Source organism: Cervus canadensis, chromosome 11 (genome assembly GCF_019320065.1).
Source record: "Cervus canadensis isolate Bull #8, Minnesota chromosome 11, ASM1932006v1, whole genome shotgun sequence".
NCBI lineage: Eukaryota > Metazoa > Chordata > Mammalia > Artiodactyla > Cervidae > Cervus > Cervus canadensis.
The window spans coordinates 75,358,400-75,382,156 of record NC_057396.1 but is presented as its reverse complement, the minus strand read 5'-3'; the positions used below and the strand labels follow the sequence as shown (position 1 = coordinate 75,382,156).

General features: G+C 47.5%; 1 protein-coding gene across 9 annotated transcripts in view; it reads right to left on the bottom strand.

Moving 5' to 3' along the window:
* Nucleotides 1-540: 540 nt before the first annotated feature.
* Nucleotides 541-23,757, bottom strand: part of CTNND1 (catenin delta 1) — a 45,722-nt gene continuing 22,505 nt past the window's right edge. For 2 of the 9 annotated variants that reach the window (XM_043481640.1, XM_043481641.1), the window contains exons 2-21: nucleotides 23,291-23,407; nucleotides 21,865-22,127; nucleotides 19,869-19,940; nucleotides 18,983-19,135; nucleotides 18,050-18,585; nucleotides 13,869-14,332; nucleotides 12,800-12,983; nucleotides 11,874-11,991; nucleotides 11,299-11,452; nucleotides 10,898-10,915; nucleotides 10,383-10,451; nucleotides 9,509-9,636; nucleotides 9,256-9,406; nucleotides 8,351-8,543; nucleotides 7,906-8,020; nucleotides 7,273-7,360; nucleotides 4,681-4,743; nucleotides 3,805-3,908; nucleotides 3,293-3,379; nucleotides 541-3,031 (exon numbers count right to left, since the gene is read on the bottom strand). In XM_043481640.1, coding sequence (XP_043337575.1) covers nucleotides 3,020-3,031; nucleotides 3,293-3,379; nucleotides 3,805-3,908; nucleotides 4,681-4,743; nucleotides 7,273-7,360; nucleotides 7,906-8,020; nucleotides 8,351-8,543; nucleotides 9,256-9,406; nucleotides 9,509-9,636; nucleotides 10,383-10,451; nucleotides 10,898-10,915; nucleotides 11,299-11,452; nucleotides 11,874-11,991; nucleotides 12,800-12,983; nucleotides 13,869-14,332; nucleotides 18,050-18,585; nucleotides 18,983-19,135; nucleotides 19,869-19,940; nucleotides 21,865-22,059 — 2,904 coding nt within the window. In that variant the 5' untranslated portion in view covers nucleotides 22,060-22,127; nucleotides 23,291-23,407 and the 3' untranslated portion in view covers nucleotides 541-3,019. The remainder of the gene's footprint in view (nucleotides 3,032-3,292; nucleotides 3,380-3,804; nucleotides 3,909-4,680; nucleotides 4,744-7,272; nucleotides 7,361-7,905; nucleotides 8,021-8,350; nucleotides 8,544-9,255; nucleotides 9,407-9,508; nucleotides 9,637-10,382; nucleotides 10,452-10,897; nucleotides 10,916-11,298; nucleotides 11,453-11,873; nucleotides 11,992-12,799; nucleotides 12,984-13,868; nucleotides 14,333-18,049; nucleotides 18,586-18,982; nucleotides 19,136-19,868; nucleotides 19,941-21,864; nucleotides 22,128-23,290; nucleotides 23,408-23,757) is intronic. The other 7 variants (XM_043481642.1, XM_043481643.1, XM_043481644.1 and 4 more) reach the window with 7 other exon arrangements.

The window sequence follows — 23,757 nt, the reverse complement described above, 5'->3', positions numbered from 1 at the left end:
CTCCGTTAAGGCAAACTCGGAGCGCCTCCCGGCTCTGTGCGTCACCTTCCCAACACAACAACTGCCGGACACAAATCAAGCATTAAAAGTTATCAGCCACAGCGAGAAGATGTCCAGGTCTTACTAGCCCAAGGAAGTTCTCACACCCAAGGCCTAGTTCAACAAAACTGAGACATGAGCATCACCAGAAATAGCTATACATTTTTAATCTAAAGACTGGGCATACAAAAAGCATTTTACATCAATTCTCATCTTAACAAGGTGACAAGGCCCCTTTCCGGAGGCCTTAATCCTTGGCCTCTACAGTATAGACAACCCCTGGTGATCTGAGCATTTGCTACCCACCCACATGTTACTTGGTAGGACATGGAGGAAGAGACAGGCCTGCCCCTGACCATCTTACTAAAGGATGGCAGACAGCCCGAGAAGCAACCTCATGGCCCAGTGAGCCTTTTAATTCTACATTTCCATACTTGTTAGGATGACAGCTGGAGTTGGTAGCTTCTAATCTTCTACTCATAAATATGTTCAAGACGGTCATGTATTGCAGAGCTTTATTCAACATTAGTTTTGTCAGATGTCACAAAAGAATTCCAGTGACTAAGAAATGTATTAATTCTTTATACTTCAGTTTCCGATCTGTAAGTTAAGCAATAAGCTTCCCATACTCTACATTTAATTTTTAAGATTCTTCAGAGGAAAAGTGTTTCATATATAATTAAAAGAATGTTCCTTGTTAAGAGCTGGGATTGGGCTCAAAATAAATCCATCCTGGTACAATCCCCTTCTGGGTGCTCTGGAGAGAAAAAGGACACTGACATATAATGAAGTAATCAAGATGAACAGGAGAGAAGAGATACAGCTTAAAGTGAAGAAATGACACAGACCCCCCACATACACACTTTAAAAACTTTATTTATATAAAAAACTCATTTGTTTTTAAAAGCATTAACAAGAGAGAAAGAAAAACAGAAAAGGAATGGAGCAGAAGACATGCCCCTTAGTAGTGTTCGGTGGGAAGGTGGGATTTTTGGTTCTCTGAAATTGAATGTTTAGTGTTTTTATAAATGAAAAGGAAAAAACAGTTAAAGGTCCCCAAAGCCTATGGCTGTTCTGTTACCCACACCCCACCGACAAGAAGAGCACCAGGAAAGGAGCAGAAGATGAGAGAAACCAAGAGTGGAGCCGGGCCTGGGCGGGGCGGTCTCCCCTGTGCAGTCCACTGAGCCACAGAGGGAACAGGCTCCTTTTTGCCAGAAAAGGAGTGGCAAGTAGTGTGAGGAGGCAAAGGGGTAAGTAAGGAACTGTAATGCTTAGGGAAAGGGGGGAGGAGGGTGGTGGGTTGTGCACTTTTCTCCTACCCCAAAGCCTCAATATATTAGGGAAGGGGGAGGGAGGAGAATAAAGATTTCCAGTTGCATTTGAACAGCTTTTAGATTGAGGGAAGGAGTAAAAAGTAAATAAGGGACAGGGTTTAAAAAAAAAAAAAAATCAACCACATAGCAGCTGATTCCTCTAGCACAACCTGCAAATATACACTAACTGGATGAGGGAAGGAGCGGGGCGGGGCCGGGGCGGGAGGCGGGGATGGACACGCCTTCCCTGTAACCCCTTCAGAGATGAAGGTGATCCTGGGCAACCAACCTCATCTGGAGACTCATCAGAACAGGACTTTTGCAAAACCCCAACATATACAGTTGAGCAAAAACCTTCTATGGCTAAAATCAGAGGCTGTTCCAATTCCCAGTGGAGAGATGGAGGGTCTCTAGGTCCCCTCTCCTCTTTCTGCTATTTGGGGCCAACAGTAGGTCAGAAAGCAACAAAGTATAATTTGCAAAATCATGAGAAATGAGACTGCAGAGGCAAAGAAAGGCACATGGAAGGGAAGGAGGAGATGCACCCCAGGCCAAAGGCACAAAGAGGAGGCAGAGCCAGGGGCGAACCCCACCTTTTCAGGGCAGAGGGGGCAGGAGTATGTACATCTCGTCCTTTAGTCAGCCAGCCAGTCCAGGGGGGAGGCGGGGGCAGGGCAGGGCTGCAGGGGTGAGGCGAGGAGAAAGCAGGGTGGGGGGAGCCAGCGGGGAAGCTTCCTGCCAGTTTCAGACTAAATAAATCATGTACATTCCTACTAGCTCCTCCCAGAGGCTCTTCTCCTCCCCAGAAGACATCTTTCTGCTCCTTCACACCCAAAAAAGTCTTCCTTGACACATTCTCCTCTTTCTACAGCCTCTTGCAAAGGGCCAGACCGAGTCAGCCGACATTACCACGGACTGGGGGAGGAGGGTTCAGGGCGGCCTCGGCAGGGGCAGCAGCGGCAGCCGGGGTTGGCAGGGGGCTTGGGGAAGAGATGGGGGCTGCAGGTCCTTGGATGGCCCGGCCCTGGAGAGGAGAAGGGCGAGGCGTCCTACTCTCCCCTCTAGGAAACCTCCACTTACTCAAGGGCCCTTGCCAAGCGGGATGTGCCAATGCTGCCGGCCTTCTTTGCTTCAAAAATAGTCATTAGGAATAAAAGAAGAGCTCACACTTTCCATTCTCAAAAAAAAAAAAAAAATTTAAAAAAAGGTCCCTTCCCCACCAGGAAAACAAAAATCTTGATTAAGAATCATCAGTTTATCAGACTGCTGGACACGGCATGTATAGCATGTAACTTCCGGTTCTTCCCAAGGCTTCCAGTGAAGAGTCCCACTTCCTCCCTCCCTCCACACAAGGCCAAGATTTCCAGGGAGAGCTGGCAAAAAGAGCTAATCTGCAGCAGTTTCTCAAGATATGTCTGTAACTGAGTCAGGCTTCTTGGGAGTGACTGGAAGGGTCTGGAGGAGGGAAGAGGGATAATTAAGCTTCACTGGAAGACGTTAGGAGTTGATGGAAAGAAGGCAGCCACTTAGGGCCATCAGGGCAGGAGGCAGCCTGGCAGTTGGCACAACAGTCCAGCGAAGAAAGGGAAAATCATCAGTCCATTTCACCACCAAAAAATAAAAGTACATATATTATAAGCCCAGATGCAGCGGATAGAGTGGTGCTAAATCTTCTGCTGTAGGGAAAAAAAGAAAAGACATGTTAGCACAGTTGGGAATAAGGAGAACCAAAAGACAGCTGAACAAATCTGGAGGGAAGGATGTGGCGTAAATGGAAAATCAGATCACTAGTGGCCTCTCAAGAGGTGACAATCACAGAAGCAGCGCCCCTAAGCCCCACGTGGCTGAGAGTGATCAGACTGGCATGATTGGCAAACTGCTGGCACACAGGGTCCTCATCCCTGGGGGATGACCTTGGGGGTGGCTAGAGGACATACCATGGGGGGGTGAGACATGGGGTACCCCTCATCATCCACAAACAACACATCCAACTCTTCCTCCAGAGGTTCCTGCCCCTCGTCCTGCTGTGAACACATGCGATTTGTTAGTAGGAGAGTAAGAAAACAGGAACCTCACGAATGAGTGCCAGACCCAGGGAAAGCCCCCACATCTGTAAACTCAAACAAAACGAGGCCAATCGTCGTAAGGGAACGGCAAGATTTTCGAGAAAAGGCAGGAATAGAAAACGAGTACTGTGAGGATAGATCAGTCGGCGTTAGTCATACACGCAATACATTCACAACAACCTTGCTTCTCCCATCTCGACCACTGTAGAATTATGGCCCAAGAAATCTCAACGTGAATCAAAAGTCCTACTTTTTCCCTAAAAAAAAATGCTTCAAGAAAAGGATGCTATCTTTAATTACAGACTTTTTTCCTAATTCACAGAACATGCAGGCTTCAAAACAGAGCTGGCCTTAGCAGGACACAGCCCATGAAGAGGATTTACCATCAGGGGCGCCCCCTTCAGCGGCTCCGTCTCGCCCAGATCTGCAGATCGATCCAGTGTTCTGCTGTGGTCCCCTCTCTCATTCAGCATGGAATAGCTGTTATCTAGTTTACAAAAAAGGAAAGAAAAAAATGTACACAGAGACATGGTGCTCCCCTCTAGTGTAAAATACGCATTAAGTAGACAAATGGGAATCTGGCACCTCTGGACACTGAACTTTACCAAATGCCCCAGAAAGGCATTAGGGTCTGGCAGTCCTTGACATAAAAAACTTATATCTAACCAGGAGGGCAATATATACCACAAGTAATAATAAAGCTAAACTGAGGAGATCTGTCTATGCAGAGTACTGGAATTAGGAGAAGACAGTGAGGTGAGGTGAGCTGCAATAGTCAGGCAAGGCCTAACAAAGAAGACAGGACTTCAGCCAAGCCTTTAGGGATGAAGACAATTTAGAAAGCCGTTGGGAAGGGCATTCCAACAGGAGGTATTACAAGAGCAAAATAAAGAGAGTAAGGAGTGGAGAGATAGGACAGCAAGGGGACTAGGTGGGCTGAGACAGAGGACACGGAGAGCAGGGCGGCAGAGACCCGGCGGCAGACTGCGAAAGGCCGTGAGCGCAGTTCAGGGACACAGAAGATTCTGTGGTGATGCAGAGGCATAAAGCGGTTTTTTTTAACCTCTGAACATTTGGAAATGTAGGGAAAGGTAAACAGATCAGGTTTTACTAAACGCCTTCGAACCCTTCCAGTGCAGTGTGCAGCCAGCACTCTTGAGGACGGCAAACCGAGGCTGCTGCAGAGAAGCGCAGCGCCGGACAGTCCTCGGCCCAGTGACCTGCTCCTCCACAGGCTTAGGCACCAATCAATCACCTACCTAATGATTTCGTGTTTGATCCCATACTGCTCATCTGAATTTCTTCCCGATCAGGTTTCTTATCTATAGAGAGTCAGAAAGTTATCCAGGTCAAAAACCAACTCTTCAAAATTCACACTCATCATAAAAAGCGCTCTCAGTCGTCTTTCCTCCCCGCTCCCTCTCATCAAATTTTTACTGAGCACCACCCACAAGTGCCAAGCTCTAAATAAAAGAGATCCCTCTCCTACAGACTCTAATATAAGAAACCATTCACTCTAAGCCAGCGGGCTTCAAACTATTTGGTCTCAAAGCCCCTTTATATTCTTAGAAATTATGAGGATCCAAAGAGTGTTCATTGGTGCAGGTTACTTGTATTAACAGTTATGGTGTGAAGAAATTTTAAATATTCATTTCATTTAAAAATAACAATAAACCTATTCCATGTTAACATAAATCATACTTTTAATTTTTTAAAAAAAGCATTGTTTTACGTTTTTGCACATCTTTAAAACTGGCCTAAGAGAAGGTAGCTAGAGTCCCATATTTGCCTCTGTAATTCAATCTGTTGGGATGTTATTTTGGATGAACTGTAGGAAGAAAATCCAGCCTCACACAGATAAGGAGTTGGAAAAGGGAGGAGAATTTTAAGTGTTTTCAGATGATGGTGACTATTCTTTGATAGTATACTAATACTCAACAAGTAGAGTTTTCTTTAAGGTCAGAACAATGTGCAATCTGAATCCAAACCAATGCTCTCTTCATCTTCTGTTAAATTAAAACCCACTGGTCTGTTTTGTACTTTGAATGGATCAATTAACCCTGTGTGATTTTGAAAATCATGCACTGGTCACCTGGAAAATATACTGGTTCACAGAGTTACGCAGATCTTCTAAAGTTAACACATTTCATGATATATCAAAAAAATCACGCTCACTAAAATCATCAAAAATTTCATCAAAAAGTATATTACGTATTGGGATTTTATCAGGCTCACAGTGACATACAAGTCTTCCAAAATTAAAATTTTCACTTGAAAATTTAGGCAGCAAGTACTTGTCAGTTACTTTTTCCCAAACTGCTCTCTGCATTCATTTTCAAGAAAATGTCTGTCATTTTTAAGTAAAAATGGTGTTTCCAAAAAAAAACAACCAGTGGCTTACTGCACCTAGTAACTCAAACGACAGCACAAGTGCTCCCCCTCAAGATAACCATCAGGCTTTGGTGCGCCACAGGGTGCCACGGGTACCCCCGTATCAGTGCAGAGTATTAAAGAGCACTCAAGGACAGAAACAATAAAATCAGTAACTGTCACAGCTCCATCAACTACATTCTTAAGGGAGACGGGCTTTCTCCCCCACCCTCCCCAAACTGGCTCTTCTCGGAACGGCAAGCACATGGCAACAAAGACGACGGCAGCGGGCTTGGCTTGGTGTCACCACCCCGGTTTATGCTCAGCCCCCAGCAATGAAGCAAGCACCGTCCATGCTTCTGTACCGTCAGCACAAATGTCAACAGATTTGATGATCCTCAGACCACATCTCAGGCAAAATCCCAGTGTCATTAAGACAATAAGGATTATAAAAGACACAAGTGAAAATCACTTTACAAAACAAAATATATGGTTTGTCTTTTGAAGAAAACGTGTTTGCGCACACGGCAGTATTTCAGATATAATCCGGAATAGCAGAGTCATCTCTGAATGACAGAAGTGAGTGGTGTTTGTTGCTGTCCCTTTCCTGGTTTGCCTATTATTTTCTAATTTTTCAACAGTAAACATATACTACTTGGTATTATATGAAAATTTAAGAGGGAAGAATAATCCTTTTGCAATATTCAGATCTCCCTTAGACTGATGATAGGGTTACATCCTGATAAACCTACCGTTAGGCTGACAGAACGTCATAGCTTAGCCCAGCCTACACGTGTTCACAATCCTTACATCAGTCTACAGGTGGGCAAAATCATCTAACAGAGCCTACCTGACGATAAAGCGCCGACTATCTCACAAGATGATACACTGAAAACGGCACTTAAAGCGAACGGCGGAACAGCTGTCTGGGCACAGAGCGGTTCTCGGTTTTCGGTTTCCGCCCGCGCTCCTGACCGCACGGCTGACTGGGCTCTGTGGCTGACGCCGCTGCTGCCCGTGTGAGAGTGGCCCGCGGTGTCTCACCGGCCAGGGAAGAGGTCAGAACTCAACCTGAAGTGTGGTTTCTACTGAACGCACATCACTTCTGCACCACCACCAAGTTGAAAAATCACAGATCAAACCATCGTTAAATCGGGGCTCTCTATATACATATGTCAAATCATTACGCTGCACATCTTAAATTTATAACGTAAGTAGAGAAAACAGCAGGGTTCACTCTCCGGTCATCTGAAGTCCACAGGCAAAGCTGGGGGGTCACACCCAGGCTAACTCTCTCATCTTCTGACACGCTCTTAGTTTCTAAAGTTCCGTGCTACAATCCTGCGGTGAAGTATAACTCTCCTCCACCAAAAGACAAGCTTGTTCAGAAAACAATACGTATCGTATTTAGTCAGATAGCAGGCCCACGAGAGAAGAGCAGAGGTGGAATAAAGCAGAGGTGCGTCCCCTAGACCCTGTACCTGACTTCTGGCTCCGGTCAATGAGAGGGAGCGTGCTGTCATCATAGGAGTGACTGCTCTGGCTTCGAGAAGCATTGTTCAGATTCACCTGGAGGCAGACATAAAATGCAGTGACGTCACAGAGGACCGAATTCACCCATGTCCTACTCCCTAATGGGCTCGGAGTTTCAGGGCCTTATTCCCAAATACAGTTCTTACCAAAAGCTGACTCACAAGGGCTAAGTAAACACCCACATAGTGAAACAAAGCAGGACATTAGGGCTTTGACTTGTGTTTCTGACCGATTACAAAGGCACCAAACACTCACACTATCAAAAGGAAATACAGTCTCAGAAAACGGCAGACTCCTTCCAAGGGCTGAGACAGATTTGGAGAAGAGCCCAAAGGCCACCGTTCAACACTGCCAGCAGCATTTACGCTGCGCTACGACACACGCTGCGCTACGACACAGCGCAAGACCAAGACTGCTTCAGGCGCCATTTGGGGGGAAAAGAAAATAAATGACTTCTTTACACACAGAGACGTGGGTCAAAAGTCGACTCAGTGTGACAGTGAAACAGAAGAACCAAAGACAGAAGCATCACCTGAAACCAAGGGGAGAAAGGTGAAAGCCTCGGTCCCAAGTCACTCTACCTGAAAGTCTGATTTCTTCCATCCTTCTTTTTCCAGTGGCTTCCGCAGTTCCTTATATCCCCAGATTGTCTGCAATACAAGCGCGGCTGCTCGAACTTCTTTTTCTGAACGGTTCCTTTTAGGGAAATAACACCAGATGGAATTTGAATGTAAGACCAGGAAAGAAGCTGAGAACCTGTCCTTCCTAGTACAATGTAACATAAGAATATAAGTCCCCAAATGGGCAAGATCAGGTATTCACCGAGTGCTGTATTTTAACTCAAACAGTAAAAAAAACTGTCTGATGGAAGAGTCTTATCAATCATTAAGACAGAAAAAAAAGCAGTACCTCCTTCACTCTTTACATGTAAATAAGGGGAAATCAACAGGGGAAAGTCCCTCCCCAGCCCCCTAGCCCGTATTCACATGCTCCCAGCTGGGATGGTTAAGTGTTAATTAATCTCACCCTGATTTGTTGATCAAAACCAGCTTCTCAATACCCTGGGTCTCCCGGAGCTTTTTGGCAGCCTCCAAGTTCTCAGCGATAACTTCGTTGATGGTGTTCAGAATAGAGACCACAGTGTCCTCAGAGAAATTCTGGGAAGAGCTCTGCTGCCCTCCTGGCAGATTCTTGACCAAGTTAGGAATGGCATGTTTACCTACAGCGGTAAGACGGGAGGCATATACACAGGGAGAGTCTGAGGAGCCCAGCGCGCGCTGCGCTGACCGCATCAAGCACAGGGACCGTCCGTGAGAACCAGCCTCGGGCTCCTGCAGGACGACACTGCAGAGGGGCAAAGGGCCGGACAGCCACGAACGCACTGTCCTTCCTATCTGTCTGCTTATTCTCTCCTTCAGCCACGCTAAAACAATCTGGATACGTTATGTCAAATATGCTACAGAGTCCAGTCAGATATCTTCATGAAAATGGTATACTGATTACTACCGTTTAATAGGACAGTCATTGTGAATTTTACAAAAACAAAAACTGGGCTCTGTTTTATTAACTCTGGAGAAATTACTTAATGTCCTGACTCTCAGTTTTCTTGTTCTATTGAAAAAAAAGAAAAACAAGAAAAAGTACCTTTGTAAAATGGTGACATTTAAATGAGAACACACAGATATGCTTAACAATCCCTAGTAACAAAGTACAATGCTCTACAAATAAGATACTATTTTTCCACTTTTGAAGAGTCATCACCTCTTCTCTTTCCAAGAACCATTAAAATATAACCCTCTCTAATGCCCCAGATTCACAAACTATGGAGGGCCAGGATTCTTCCTCAGCTGTTTCCACAGACAGAGTTAGTGCCTGCTGAGTGAAAGGCGCTCTGCCAGACGCTGGGTGGCGGCTAATAGCCAGCCCCTTACCGATTAACTCTCTGTTGCGAGCATCCACAGCCAGGTTTCTCAGGGCTCCAGACGCAGCTCTCACGACCCTCTCGTGTTCACTGGTCAAGAGGTCAGCAATGGCGGAAAGAGCTTTCTCTTGACGAAGAGCTGAGCGGATGTATCGACCATACTACAAGCAGCACGTGGAAAGAGGCAGAACAGATTACAAAGGACAGCAGACGAGTAAGCTGAGTCCTTCCACCCCTGAATCAGCTTTGTGTAAGGTTCTCACCGTCCAGCGCCCAGCACACAAGTTCTGGATGGCCCCGGCTGAGGCTTCTAGGATGGCGGGATTCTTGCTCTCTTTGAGAAGTGATATGTATATCCGAACCACCTCCGGCTGGAATAACAGCTCATAGCCTGCACAAGAAAGGGCAAGCAGGCAGAGCGTGCTTAGCAGTGCCTACACAGCGGGCTCTGGCTGGCCACAGCCCAGCGTCGCGACTGGCTCTGGGTCGATGGGCTTCTGCTCCTGTACCAGCAGGGTCTCTGAACACCCGCGCCCACCCAAGAGCAGACTCAGATTGGACTACATGCCTTCTCAAGGATAATTCATCCTTGGCAAAAGCAGAACAGATATCAACTCATACGCAATTCCTCTCTCCTTCCTAGTCTCTTCCCTAGCCACAGTTCTTTGGCCTTGCCCAGCACTCAAGGGATTCATTTCCTCATCGATAGCATTTAAGAGTTAAAGATTCCTCATTTCAAATGAATTATTTCTAACTTAACTGAGTCATTCTGCTCACCTTAACTATGATTAAGTCAAAGGGTCTCTCACAGATTTAACAACATCTACATTTTAATATCCATGGAGAGCTGTGAATTTTGGACTCACTATATCGATAAACATAAAAAGTTCCTGGTCTAGACTACCATCAGGTCCTTACCCTCAAATAATCTGAATAACTGACATAACAAGAAGTCCTCTGAAAGTCACTGTTATAGTATTAAAAATTTCCAAATACTTTAATCATCACTTCAAATTCCTTAAGTCAGGGGGACAGAACAGTGAACGCACTATATAACCTACTGGTAGGCTGCCAAACACTTATCTGTGGATGATGTTTACGAGAACCATGGAGCCTGAGAAGAAAAAGATAACTTACCTCGAGCAGGACTAGTTCTTTTAGGGAAATCCACTGTATCATTTGTTGGCTCCTCTGTGGGTTTTTTCCCTTTGGAAATTTAAAAAAGAAAGTGGGGGGAGAAAGATAAAAAGTTTAAGAAAGGGAAGAGTCCACTCAGTATATTCTTTATTCTTCGCTCAGAATCTTCCATCAGAGATGCATCAAGAGGAGCATAAGACAAAACAACAAAGGAGAAAAGACAGGATCCCCAGCTTGTCCCAGAAACAAGAACAGCACACAGGCAGCAGCTGGGCGAGGTAAGGGTGGCTGCTGCTGCTGCTACCGGCCTCAGTCCTGGTAACAGGGGCTGCTGCCCAGAAACAGCGTGCTGTGAGCCATGCGCTCAGCAGAGCACGGCCCGTTTCAGTGGCCTTCCTCAAATGAATTTTCCTACATGCATCCACAGGGAAGGGTTAGGCAAGGAAATGTCAGGGAAGCTAAAACCCAAACATGCAAATTAGAGGTAGGCAAGCACCTTAAAAGATTCCACTCACCTCTGGAGAACCACTCATCTTCCAGTGCGTCACCCAAGGTGGAAAGGAGAGGAGAGAAATGAAGGAAGAAAAACGCAGGAGAGAGATGTCAACAGGGTCACGGGAAAATAAGCGGGGAAGCACAGAGGAGAAGACAAACCCAGGAAACAGAGGAGGAGCAGGGAGAAGGCCCCAGACCAGCTGGGTCCTCAGCCTTCACTGCCCAGCTACCGGTGCTGACACCGCCCCCCACCACCACCACCCGCAGCGTGAAGCTCACGGCACAGCGGACGCAGCGGCAGACACAGCCCTGACTGGGCAGCTCCCAGCGCTGCTCAGCAAGCGTCCCACACGCACAGCTGGAAGCACCTTCCTCTCCCCGGCCTGCCCGAGCGAGCAGGGGACAGGGAAGCAAGCCTCACCTTTGCCTTTTTTGGCCCCAAAGCAGCTGGCAGCGTGCGGCCCGGTATTGTTGGCGACGTTGGGAGGTGCCTCCTGGTAACGCTCTGCTTGTGGGATCTCCCGGTGAACTTGATACGACAGGTTCCGAAGGAGGCAAACACAGTTCTCCACAAGCTTGGGATCACAAAATAAAAGGTCCAGTGAGAGAACAGAATGACAAGTGATTTTCTAGCACGTACATGCTTCCATGATTCAGGTATAGAAACAGTGATCCTCAAAAGCATAGCTCAACTCATTCTCTCTCATCATGCCTCTTCAGTGCCCCCAGGCTTCTCAGGATCCTTTCAGCCCCAGGCTAACAAAGGTCTCTGCTGCCCTTTGCTGTGTGACATAAAACTCCACGGCACACGGACTTTTCCCCAATTAGAAAAAAATGCAAGTACGGCTAAACAGCCTTAAAATACGTAGGCAGAGGAAATTCTCAGGGAAACGGTTTTCTTCTAAGGCGAACACCCACTTTAAGGACGGGGAGGCCAGTACAGGTATCTAGCGCTATTTGAAAGTCTGTCTTATGGGTGCCTACCCACTAACCTACCTTGCTATCCGAATCTTTCTGTCCAATCTCAGCCTGGACGATGAAAATGAGAGCATCCACCAACCCATCACACTCCCGAAGTTTCCGGCGCGCTTCACTCCTCTCCGAGCTGACATTCCTGAGGGGAAAAGGGGAAGCTTCAAGATGACTGAACTTCAGAAACCCTCTCTTAGTACCCCTGTCTCTACAAGCCTCCTTACTACCTTTCCACTGTAACAAATAAAGAGCATCTGTTATAGGGGAGGCACCAGAGCTGAGAGAAAGTTGAAGTTCCTGCTTTCAGGCCAGGGAAGGGGGTGCATAGATAAAGTACACCAACAGCAATAACCTAAGACAGAACAGATACTGCTCACGTGAAAGTACAAATGGAGAATGGGGACAGGGCACACAGGAGAATGTTCCAAAGAGAGAAAGAATGTACTGCACATTTATAGGATACAAGAGAAAGAACTCAGGAGAACTTTCATGGAATAAAAACACCTGAGTCAGGCCTCAAAAGATAAATAAGCAGATCTACCCTGCAGACAGGGGAAGGACTCTTCCCCACGCTCTCCTTCCAGTATGCTGTATCCATTTGCTGCATTTATCACAGGCCGACTTGAAATACAAATAATTAAAGACACAGACACACACAAGCCCAGGACTAGACAACGGCCTTACACTGTTGGTTTTGAACAAATTATATTAACAAAGTCAAAGAGGCACAGAAGTGAGGAAGATGTGTGGGAACCGCAAGTAAACCATACAAGGCATATATGGTATGCAAGCGGGTAGCAACAGGCAGAAACAGAGGATGGGGTCATGGTACGCAATACAAACAGGAATGGAGCCTGGATGACAGACTATGGGACTTAAACGTGCTTTGAAAGCAACTTAAGTTAGTCTTTAAGAGCTCAGTCTTCACGCGCTCCCAGCCCTCCTGGTACCTGAGGCAGCCAGCTGTGTTGGTGAGCACAGACTCCCACTCGATGTGGCGTGGCTTACAGTCTTCGCCAGGTTCCCGCTCCCAGCCTGAATGCGGAATGATCACTTCATCCGTCAAGGCGTGCAGCGCGTGGTCCACAATCTCCATTTTTATGGAGTCATGGGATGAGAGATTCCACAGGGTTCCTGGCAGAGACCACTCATCAGACAGTTCTCCAGCACCAAGACAGTATGTCTGAAGAATGCCAAAGAGAAACCCCTTTCCCAACATTTCTCAGTCTTCCCCAATGACCAAATACCTTGTAATGATATTCAAGCTTTAGTTTGCTACTTCTGATAATATATTTTACATTATGGCTCAAAACAAATACACACATCATGAAGTAAGGCCTCATAAAACAATAATTATTATAAGCAATACTTTCTGGGCTCGCTACACCCATTTCTCAATCTCACCACCACTGACATTTTGGGCCAGATCATTTTCCTTGTGGAGAGCTATCCCACCCATCATTAAATGAGTATATCTCAGGCCTTCACTCATTAGATACCAATAGCACTCCCTCCCACCACCTACCTCCCCAAGTTATGACAACCGAATACCTGCAGACACTGCAAACGTCCTCTGGGGGCAAGATCACCCCCGACTGAGAACTAATGATCTGTGCTATTTCTTTTCCTTTCTCTTGGAATGCTGACTGTGATCCACAAAGTTGTGTTCAACACACACTAATGGAACATGCCCCCATCACCTCAGACCAACTACTGGGTAGTAAAACAGGTCCGTTATTAGCAGTTCCTGTACATTTAAAACAGAAGCCAAGAATCTGGAATTTTAAGCGAAATCGTCTGCGTTTAAAACATTAGCAAACACTGCTTTAAAATCAGACTTCCCTGATGGCTCAGACGGTAAAGAATCTGCCTGCAGTACAGGAGACCCAAGTTCAATCCCTGGGTCAGGAAGATCACCTGGAGAAAGGAATGGCAACCCACTCCAGTGTTTAAAATCTGGAAAAGCCTGCACAATCTCTGACCCTAAACCCAGAGGCTCCCCTCGGGCCTGGAACTCACCAGTAATGACTTCGGTGAGGTCCATGTCTCGAGCCTTCCGGAGCAGGCGCACGAGAGCAGGAACGCCGTCACAGTTTTTTATAGCGATCTTGTTATCCTGGTCACGCCCAAAAGAGATATTCTTGAGAGCGCCACAGGCTCCAAGGTGCACTTCCTTTTTGGGGTGGTCTAACAATCCCACCAGCACTGGGATGCCCTTGAGCTTCCGGACGTCGGTCTTCACCTTGTCGTTGCGGTAGCACAAGTGCTGCAGGTAGGCGGCCGCGTTGGACTTGACCGCGTCCAGGCGGTAGCCCAGCATGGCAATCACCTCCGGCAGCTCCGGCTGTCTCCAGTTGGGGGGCGGGGGCCCGCCCTTGCGCAGGCTGTCCAAGCTTGCCAGGCTCCCCCGTTCGTGCTGGGCCAGAGGAGCCCAGTAGTACTGGTCTGATGGCACCTCCTCACCAATCATGTCTTCATAGCTCCTGCGGTGTTGGAAGGACCGAGAGAGAAAAAAGAATACACCAAGCTGTCATGTCTGGTTCTTTGGAGAGCTCCCATTACCCCTCATCTTCAAGAAAGGAAGAACCCCAGCTCTGGTATACTAGATCTCATCTCTCCTTTGCATAAAGAATATACTGATCAATTTTTGTTAATGAGATAAGACAATCGTTTTAAAGGCATCTGCAATTAGAATAGAGCTATCATTTTTTTCTGTGACGTTTACTAGCTTAGAGGAGCAACAAACATTTGGACAGTTGATCACAAAAAAGATCCAAATCCTGACTGCTTAGTGCTTGAATGATACCTGATACCTAATAAGTTCTCCAGATAAACACTGAAATAAACCTTCAGACAGCAGAGTTAATGAAACCAATGAACTTGGCAGCAGAGAAATCAGCGAACAACGTTTGAGACCAGCTCTCTTGAGGCATTTACACACAGAAAACAGCTGATGGGGTAAGACTCTTAAACACATTTCACCTTTAAGCCTCTCCTTACCCTATTTTGGAAACTATTTTTTAAACAGAGAGAGAGAAAGTGAGGTTCTTACAGAGTCTCTGTTTTGAGAGTAACAGCAGTAGGGGACGTCGGGCTACCTCACTTAGGACTTAGCTTTGGTGCTGACGAGCTACAAGCGTGAACAGGAGTTTGCACAGTTCACCCCAAGGTCCTCTTTGCTACTCAACTAATGGGTCTGAGACAGGATTTCTAGTCTCCAATTTCTAAAGCCAACACTTGCAGTTCTTTCAAAATCGACACTCCTGGCCACCATCACATTTGGGATGCCGAACCACTGAGAAAAGAAATAGAGACAGAGCAACTGAAGGTAAAGAAAAATACCTAACCCGAGATACGATTCCTACTCGTACTGCCGACCACCACTAGGGGGTGAGTCTGTCACACTGTTATTTATTCATAACAGCCAGGAAGGAAGGACCCATTATCTGCGAGCTCATCTCACTCAGTGGCTCCCACAGGAGAGGGGAGAGTCCATTGTGTGGAACACTCCAAATAAGCCTCTTGTTTACTCCACAAAACCACTCCCACTGTCACCAAACCCTCAAGGTTAGCTTGAACAGAGGGCCTGCCTCAGAGCTGTCAACGTTAACCACTCAAACACAATTCAAATGGACAAAGCAGTCAGTTTAAAAAAAAAAAATCACTATTTTTTAGTATCACTGAAACAAAATACACAGGTTATATAGCTAAGTGTTAAGAGTAGGCTACTAAACAGCATATCAAGTAAGATTCCATTTCAGGAGGGAAAAATAAGGTCGTGTGTAAGAAAAAGAACACAAAAGAAAAGCATAAGAATGTTAAGGGAAGTTCCTTATCAATGGATGGTGCGCTCTTCTGGTTTTGTGCTGAAGATGTTTTTACTTTTATTATTATTTTAATATAAAGCAATTGCAAAACAATCACCACACAATTTTGGTCACTTTTACAAGTAGGTCATGACATTCTTTCCTTTGTGTTACAAATAACAAAGCTGTGCCCAGAAGGATTAAATGACTTGCCTAGGGCTACACAGCTAATGGCAAAGGCACAGCTAGAACCGAGGTCTCGGGTTCAGCGCTTTCTCCACTCATCTTTCTGCATTCCTGTTTTCACTTGACCTTGCGTTACTCTCCGAGGCCGAGAACAGGAAGCAGCAAATGTTCTTGGCTAGTCGAGCAGGTTTCCAAGTCCAGTGCCACCCTGGAATAAACCCAAGAACCAAGCCCAAACCCTTTCTTTATGTCAACTGCCCCAACCAGGGACAACAGAGAATGACCTGGCCACCAGCACTCACTGAGACCCAGTCAGTGCACTAGCGAGGAAGTCAGGAAAAGCACACTTGTCGCCCAAGCCGACTCCTTCGGGGATGGCTGTCATCAGCTGCTGCTCATGCTGCGCACAGCGAAGACCTGCCACACACACCCCAGGAATAAAACATGAGTCACATGGGAGTTGGATTTGCTGTCCAAGAGATACCTGAAAGGTGAGTGACTCAGGCTGAGATAATGGGGCCTCTAGCCGGGGCCCAGCCCAGTCTGCTGCTAAGCAAAGCTACCTAATATGAGTAAAACGAGCACCAAGGCATCTGCTTTAGGAAGTCATGACCTCACACAGAAATTCAGCAACAGCTGGTAAGATATTCTTACCATTCAGACATCCGTAAATCTTCTCCTTTAATTCTTCTTCTTTCTCTTTGCTCAGAAAACACTGTCTCTGATTTATTCTAAAACAAGGCTGGCAGCCCATGGGCCCCATCAACCCCAAAACTAAGAACGGTTTTCATATTTTTTTTGTGTTTTTTTGCTCAGTCAATAAGTCATGACGGACTCTTGTCGACCCCGAGGACTGCAGCATGCCAGCCTCCCCTGTCCTCCACTATTTCCTAGAGTTTGCTCAAATTCATGCCCATTGAGTTGGTCATGCTAACCATATCATTTCATATGGTTGATTTAAAAGGTTTTTTTAAAAGGTTGTAAAACAAACAATGACATACAACAAAAACAATATATTATTTGCAAAGACTAAATTAGTTCTATGGTCCTTTATAGAAAAGGTTTAGGGCTTCCCTGATAGCTCAAATGGTAAAGATTCTGCCTACAATGCAGGAGACCCAGGTTCAATCCCTGGGTCAGGAAGATCCCCTGGAGAAGCAAATGGCAACCCACTCCAGTATTCTTGCCTGGAGAACCCCCATGGACAGAGGAGCTTGGCGGGCTACAGTCCATGGGGTTGCAAAGAGTCGGAAATGACTGAGCAACTAACTTTCCGTTTTTCAGAAAAGGTCTGGCAGCTTCCACTCTAAAGCATTTTCTCAGTGTAAACCATCTACCCGTCCACATGTCAGTTACGGCCTTCTGCACGTCATCAAAGAATCCCCAGGTATGACCAGTACAGGCAGAACTAGTGAGCTTTTCAGGGTGTCAGTAAAGTGCCCCCCGCTAGCGAAGCCAGCCCATCTCACGCCACAATCAAATGTCAGAAGTAAGAAGCCAAGCCCCAGGGGTCAGGGCTTTTGTGAGATCAAGGTTTTTAACTTCAAATTTAAACCACCATAGGGAGGGTTCTTACATATATGTACCTGCAGGTGGTTCAGACTGTACAGAATCTGCCTGCAGTGCAGGAGACCTGTTTCCAGCCCTGGGTCGGGAAGATCCCCTGGAGAAGGGAATGGCAACCCACTCCCCCACTCCAGTATTCTTGCCTGGAGAATTCCGTGGGCAGAGGAGTCTGGCGGCCTACAGCCTATGGGGTTGTGGGACACGACTGAGCAACTAACACTTTCACTTTCAACTGTCTATTCGGCCCCTGAAAGCCTAAAATCCTTAAGCTTGTTCTTAACACCAAAGAAATTCACAAGAACAAACATTCTATAGCTTCATATATCAGGTTCCAAACGGGGTGTCAAATCTTAGGCAGAAAATAAAGAAACTCTTGACATAGAACCAAAGGCCACTCCTCAGGACACAGACCATTTAACTGTCACAGGCTGTTTTCTATAATTACAATACATGATATTTACAATGAAAAGGAGACCAAAAAAACCAATTCAGTATTTAGTAAACTCAGAAGAGGGGCGATTAGGATGGTCTCCCACAAAATCAGGCGCGGGGAGGGGGGCCCCCAGCTGCCTCTGCTCCCCAAGAGGAGGAGCTGCCCCTGCCGCTGTCTGAGAGCCCTCTAAGCCCCGCCTGCTTGCCCACCTGAGGCGCCGCCGCGGGTCCGAGGGCGTGCCCGCCCGCCGGCCCGCGCCGTAGTCAGCCGCCATGCCGTAGTCCGCGTCGTCGTAGCCCATGCTCCGCTGGTCGTCCTCCAGCCCGTAGGGCTCGGGATGAAAGCGGTGCAGATCCACGCTGCTCCCGCCCACCCGGACCTGGGGCTGCGGCCCGTAGACGTCCTGCCGGCTGGGCGCCCGGTAGCCTTCCATGCTGGGCCTGTACCGCTCCTCGATGCGGGTCACCCGCGACAGGCTGCCGTAGTTGTCGCCGCTCCCGGGATACCCGTCCTCATAGTGGCGGCTGTATCCGTCGGGCGGGTAGTGGAAGTTCCTGGGGAGGGTGGCCGTGCCTGCCTGCCCCACGTAGGGACCAGGGCCCCCGTTGCCGTTCTTGCGGAAGTCACGGCCCAGAGTCTGGATGTAGCTGTTCGACAGCGACGAGGCATCTACAGGCAGCCCGTCGGGCCCCATAGGGACTGGCTGCACCGTCCGCGTCGTCACGGTCTTCACCACTTTCTTGACCTTCGAGTAAGGAAAGAAAAGGAACGTTAATGACGTGAACAAATTAAGCTTAAACTCTAGAGCCCTCGAAGAAATAACCCTCTGTCCCCAGCTTGCTTTCCCTAGAAATGCCGAGCAATCTCACTGCCTCCCCTTCAATCTTCCGGGAAGTCCACAGGCAGGAAAACTGCACTGGCAGTCACTGCGCCTCAAGGAAAGCTGCTGACTCTTCCTCATTCCATTAGGTTTTCTCATATCTCTTCTCTCTTCCCTGTCTAGCCGGGGAGCACTTTCTTTATGCCTTCACTACAGATCATGGCCTTCCTCCACCCTAGTGAACTGCCCAGCCCTTCCCCTTCATAAAGGCCAGAGGACGACCTCCGCCCTCACCCCAGACCTTACACAAGTCTCAGCTTACTGTGGTCTCTGTGCGCCGAGTGGTTCCATCATCCGAGGTCTCCACGGAGACCACAGACATGGCGCCCTCAGGGTCCTCCTCCGTGTAGGTCTCCACAATCTGCCCCGGCTCCTGCATCCTGGGGATTGTGCTGTACAGAAGGTGGCTGTGATCCTACACGGAACAGAGAAAAAGGGAAGAGCCACTCCTGAGCCATGTACGCTAATGCTCCATCCCAACCAGCAGCACCGTCTCCTTCAAGACGACGCATCTTCTGTGGGCCCAGCGTTTTCAGGAGTGACTGTTCCCACGTTCCCAACTTGTACAAAAGGGCAGAAGTTCCCAGTCCCATTCACTTAACAAACAGGAACTGAGTTAACTATAGCTACATCAACACCCTCCCAGTGGCAGAGACAGCAGATATAACTTCCCAGTTCTGGTCATCTAAGTGAACATGAACTGTGTGAAAAGCAGCTGTATCTGTATCTGAGTGATCCTTCAAATAAAACAAAGTTCACCCAATAAGAACCTTTAAGAGGAACCAGAAAACCTCAGTAAGAGTGATCTTCTGAATAGCTCAATGCTATTTTTCAGATATGCCTAGGGCTCAAGACCAGCTAGATTTTAGGTAGGGATTTCTGCAAAGTAGAACCACGCCCACTCTAGAAAAGGGATGCAGTAATTGAGGGATCGAATACTAAATCAATGACCAATATAATTAAGTCCAAAATAAAACCATATATATACTTTGAAGCTCTACTTTTTTTCATTTTTTTCCACTAAATGAAAAGTAATTAACGAGAGTTTACAACGTGCCAGGTACTTTAGAAGACACCAATATGCTCTCAAGCTGGGAGAGTAAAAAAGATATGAACAAGCAACCCAGACCTTGAACCAAAAGAGGTACCTGGGGTCCGTTGAGGTTTAGATCTGAAAATTTCTGTCGCTCAAGGTCAGCATCGCCCACAAAGCGGCCGTTCTGAAACAGAGCCCACAAGAAGACAATTCACTTTGTGGCCTTCTTTTGCTCTATCAAACACAAATGATCTTTTTTCCAAACAGGAAAAGGGCTTTCAAGAAGGCATTTGTGGCCTGGAGTCGTCTGTCAGTATAGATAAAAGAACCACATCACGCCTTAGACTCGGCACCTCAGACCCGGAACTGGGCCTGGAACTCGGGTGGCCTGGGTCTCTGGAACGTAGGAATGTAAGTGCTATCAGGGCAGAGGGGTTTGTGCGCTTTGGTCAGTTTTGTTCAGTGCCTCCCCAGTGCCCTCAACAGTGCCTGTACATAGTAGGTACTCAAAAATCTTTTCTGAATAAGGCAAGTTCCCCGTGAAATCTTTTTGGAAAGCCATAAAAACATAGGAAAGTTGGAAAAGCTAGGGTGGGGGGTTTCCAAAAGCCTTCCCTGTTTCACGCATCTTCACGCTCTACAACCACGGGAAACTCCCACACCAGGCAGCTTTATAAAGAAGGAAGCAAGAGATATGAGCTTCTCTTTCCAAGCAGGAAGAAAATAAGCATCTCAACCCCCTTCAAGTAAACAAATGTCTCAATACTTTCATCACCAATTATAAGATTCACAGAACACATTCAAAAAAGGCATTCTTAAGTTGCTCCGTCTGAAGCAGCAGGAAATAATCTAATGACCTTATACTACGTAAAAACACATTTGACTACTCCCCTTCAAAATGTATACAGTGAGATTCAGCCACTTTGAGAGACTCTTCCCCTACCCTACTCCCATTACATGGGACGTGTAATGCTGTAGGGAAAGGAAGTTAAACATTATTTTCAGGAAGAAGGAAGGGTGTGGTTACATTGCTGAGCAGAAGTTAAAAATAAAAAGAGAGACTCCATGTACTAAATCCTGGAATTCCCCACCACCTCCAAGGCCGGGCAGTCCTGCCCTCCTCTGCAGTATATTCCCCTCCAACCCTAACCCTCTACTCTTGTTCCTGTAGAAATCCTAGAAGCACTGCAAACACATGGCTTCCAAATTCCTGGTCATCCCCAATTGAAATTATATCCTCTCACTCAACAACCTCTTTAGCCTGAGGGACCTTCTCCATTTCAAAAATTAGTAAGTGATCATGAGCATGAGCACTGGTCTCGGTTCCCATCAGGATCTCCTAAGATGAAGTCTATCAGGCAATGCCTACTACACACACACACACACACACACACACACACACACACACACACACACACACACACACAAAACCTCAGACAGATTACATCACGGCAAAGTCAGACTACAGAAACCATAGGAAACAGAAGATACTTCTCCTTTCAAACACCAACTCACTTCAGAGTCACATCGCAGTCAGCCAACCCAGAGACCACTGGCTCCTGCGGTCATCTGGCTTAAACAGCAGCATGATGCTCCCTCTCCAAGTCTAACCAAAAGAATTACCAATGACCCCCTGCTCCAAAAAATGACTGGCACAGCCAACAAAAAGAGTGTGGAGTGGGAATACACAATTTACCGACACTGCCACGCCTCTGAGCAAACTGTTCTCTGAGGGAGAATGAGATGCAAGATGTCCAATTTCCCCAACCACTAAGCAGGCATTTAATTTCCTGAATTTTTGATAGGGAGGAAGGGGGAAACCAGGGAAAAAAAAGAAGTAACTTGAGTACAGCTTCAAATTATATGATCTGCCACTACCAGACGGGCATCCCGACCCAGAAACCCCACTGCGGCGGACAGGAAGTCAGATGGATGCTTCGAGAGAAGTCCAGGCAACGCGGCAAGCAGCAACGTCCTCTGTCTGAACCAGGACCAAGCGCCCTGCGGAGGCCATCACGGGGCACGGGCACGGGACGCCCATCGCCTGCGGGGAGCAGCCTCCCCGAGGGGCCCGCGTTCGCGGGCAGGCCTGGCGGACGGAGGGTTACCTGGTGCCGGCGGGTGAGCGTGCCGTTGGCCAGGAGCGGGCTGGCGTCCTGCGGGGAGACGCGGACGCGCTCCAGCTGCGCCGAGACGTGGCGCCGCTCCTCCTCCAGCGCCCGGGTCAGCTTCTCAAACTGGGCCTCCTGCTCCTTCACGGAGGCCAGGATGCTGGCGGGCGACTCCACCTCCGAGTCGTCCATGGAGGTGAGGGCAGGGCAAGAGGAGCTGGCCCACTGAGGGAGGGGAGGGAGGAGGCCCCCACTGCACACTACCGGGGAGGCGAGAGAGGAGACAAGGGCACCGGTCAGAGAGGCGGCGCACGACTCGCCCGGAGCCAGAGAGGCCCCTGTCCGCCCGCAGCGCAGAAGGAGAGCCGCCACCAAGCCTGGGCCCGCCACCGGCGCCTGCACAAGCAGGGTGCTCTGCCCACGACCCTCTGTGACGGCCCCTGCAAGCAGAGGCGCAGCCAGACCCTGCCCTACACTGTCGGGGGAGAGGATGGGGCTCAGGACCGCAGCCACACACGAGGTTGAAGCCAGGCTCTTCTCAGTGGAGCTGCAACTCCGCACCACAGACGAGCGCTCAGGGTCCTGCGGGGCAAGCCACCTCTCCAGACAGAGGGGCAGGACAGGTCTTATTTCACGTCTCCCAAATCCCAACACTGAAACTGCGGCAGTGGTGGCAAAACATGCTAAACGAACATGCTAAGTTAAAACACCAATAAGAAATGGGAGAAGTAAAAAAAACATTCCCACCATCAAAGGCAGGAAATAAAACTAAGGCCCTCAAATTGAATACATATATAAAGGGGTTTTTTCTACTTTTCAAAACTATACTACAATATTGAGGGCAGAATGTGTGCCTTGGCTAACGGACAAGAAGGCAGCAGAATAAAAGACTGTAAAAAGGCACCGTTTTCAGTGACCCCCCACATCTCCTTGTGGAGCAGGAAAAGGAGCCATCATATGAAACTATAATAAAGGTATCCCTTCAAGCAGTTCATAGGCTAACCTTTAGTCGATAGCTGGGACTTCCTCCATCCCTGTCATCCTGAAGAAAGCTCTAAAATGGGCTCCAGTTTTACCTCTTTACTTATTCCAACTAAAGGTAAACACCCAAGCACCTCCCGAGGATGTGTGTGTGACTGCCACCACGGACAGTGGTCATTCAGAACTGAGGCGTGCCCGCACCCTAGGCCTGGACTGCGGGCTGGCCGGAAGGTGGAGGCCACCATGGCAGGCTGCTGTACTGAGCAGGCTTTCTCTCTCGCAAGCTGGCAGCGGCAGACTTTCTGGGTAGTCCCAGATGTACCATGTTGAAAGGTGGGCTTCAGAATAAACCCTCTCCTCTATTTCCCACCCTTTCATCAACCCCTCCAGAAAAAAAGCACTTAAAATTTTTTTATTGTTAATAAACATATTTTATACACACCTGTTAAGAGAAGGTCGCAACTGATTGGTTTAACAGAAAACAGCCCAGGCTAGATCCAAAGTATCATGGGAGAAGCATCCCAGCCACCACAGCAAGGAGGGAGCAGGAAGGAGAGAGCTGTAGGAATATTTGGAGGAAAAACAGGAGTGAGAGGAAAATAAAATATATCTAATATATTTTAAAAAAAAAAAAAAAGGAGCAAGGGCAGATATGGGGGAAAAAACAATCTAGGAATGGGGGTAATTTAGAACATGACCTGGAATTGCTAAATGTTACAGATGCCCTTTGGACTTTGCTGTTTTCAAATACGCGGACCCTGAATGTAGTTTTCAATAAAACCTGGATTCTGTGGCCATGTCAGTTTCTCTACCTGTACTTCTGTAGAACACTAGGAGCAGGTTATAATGTGGATAGAAACTCATTTACCCCCTGTTCCCAGCAACCAAACTGGGAAGGAAAAAAAAAAC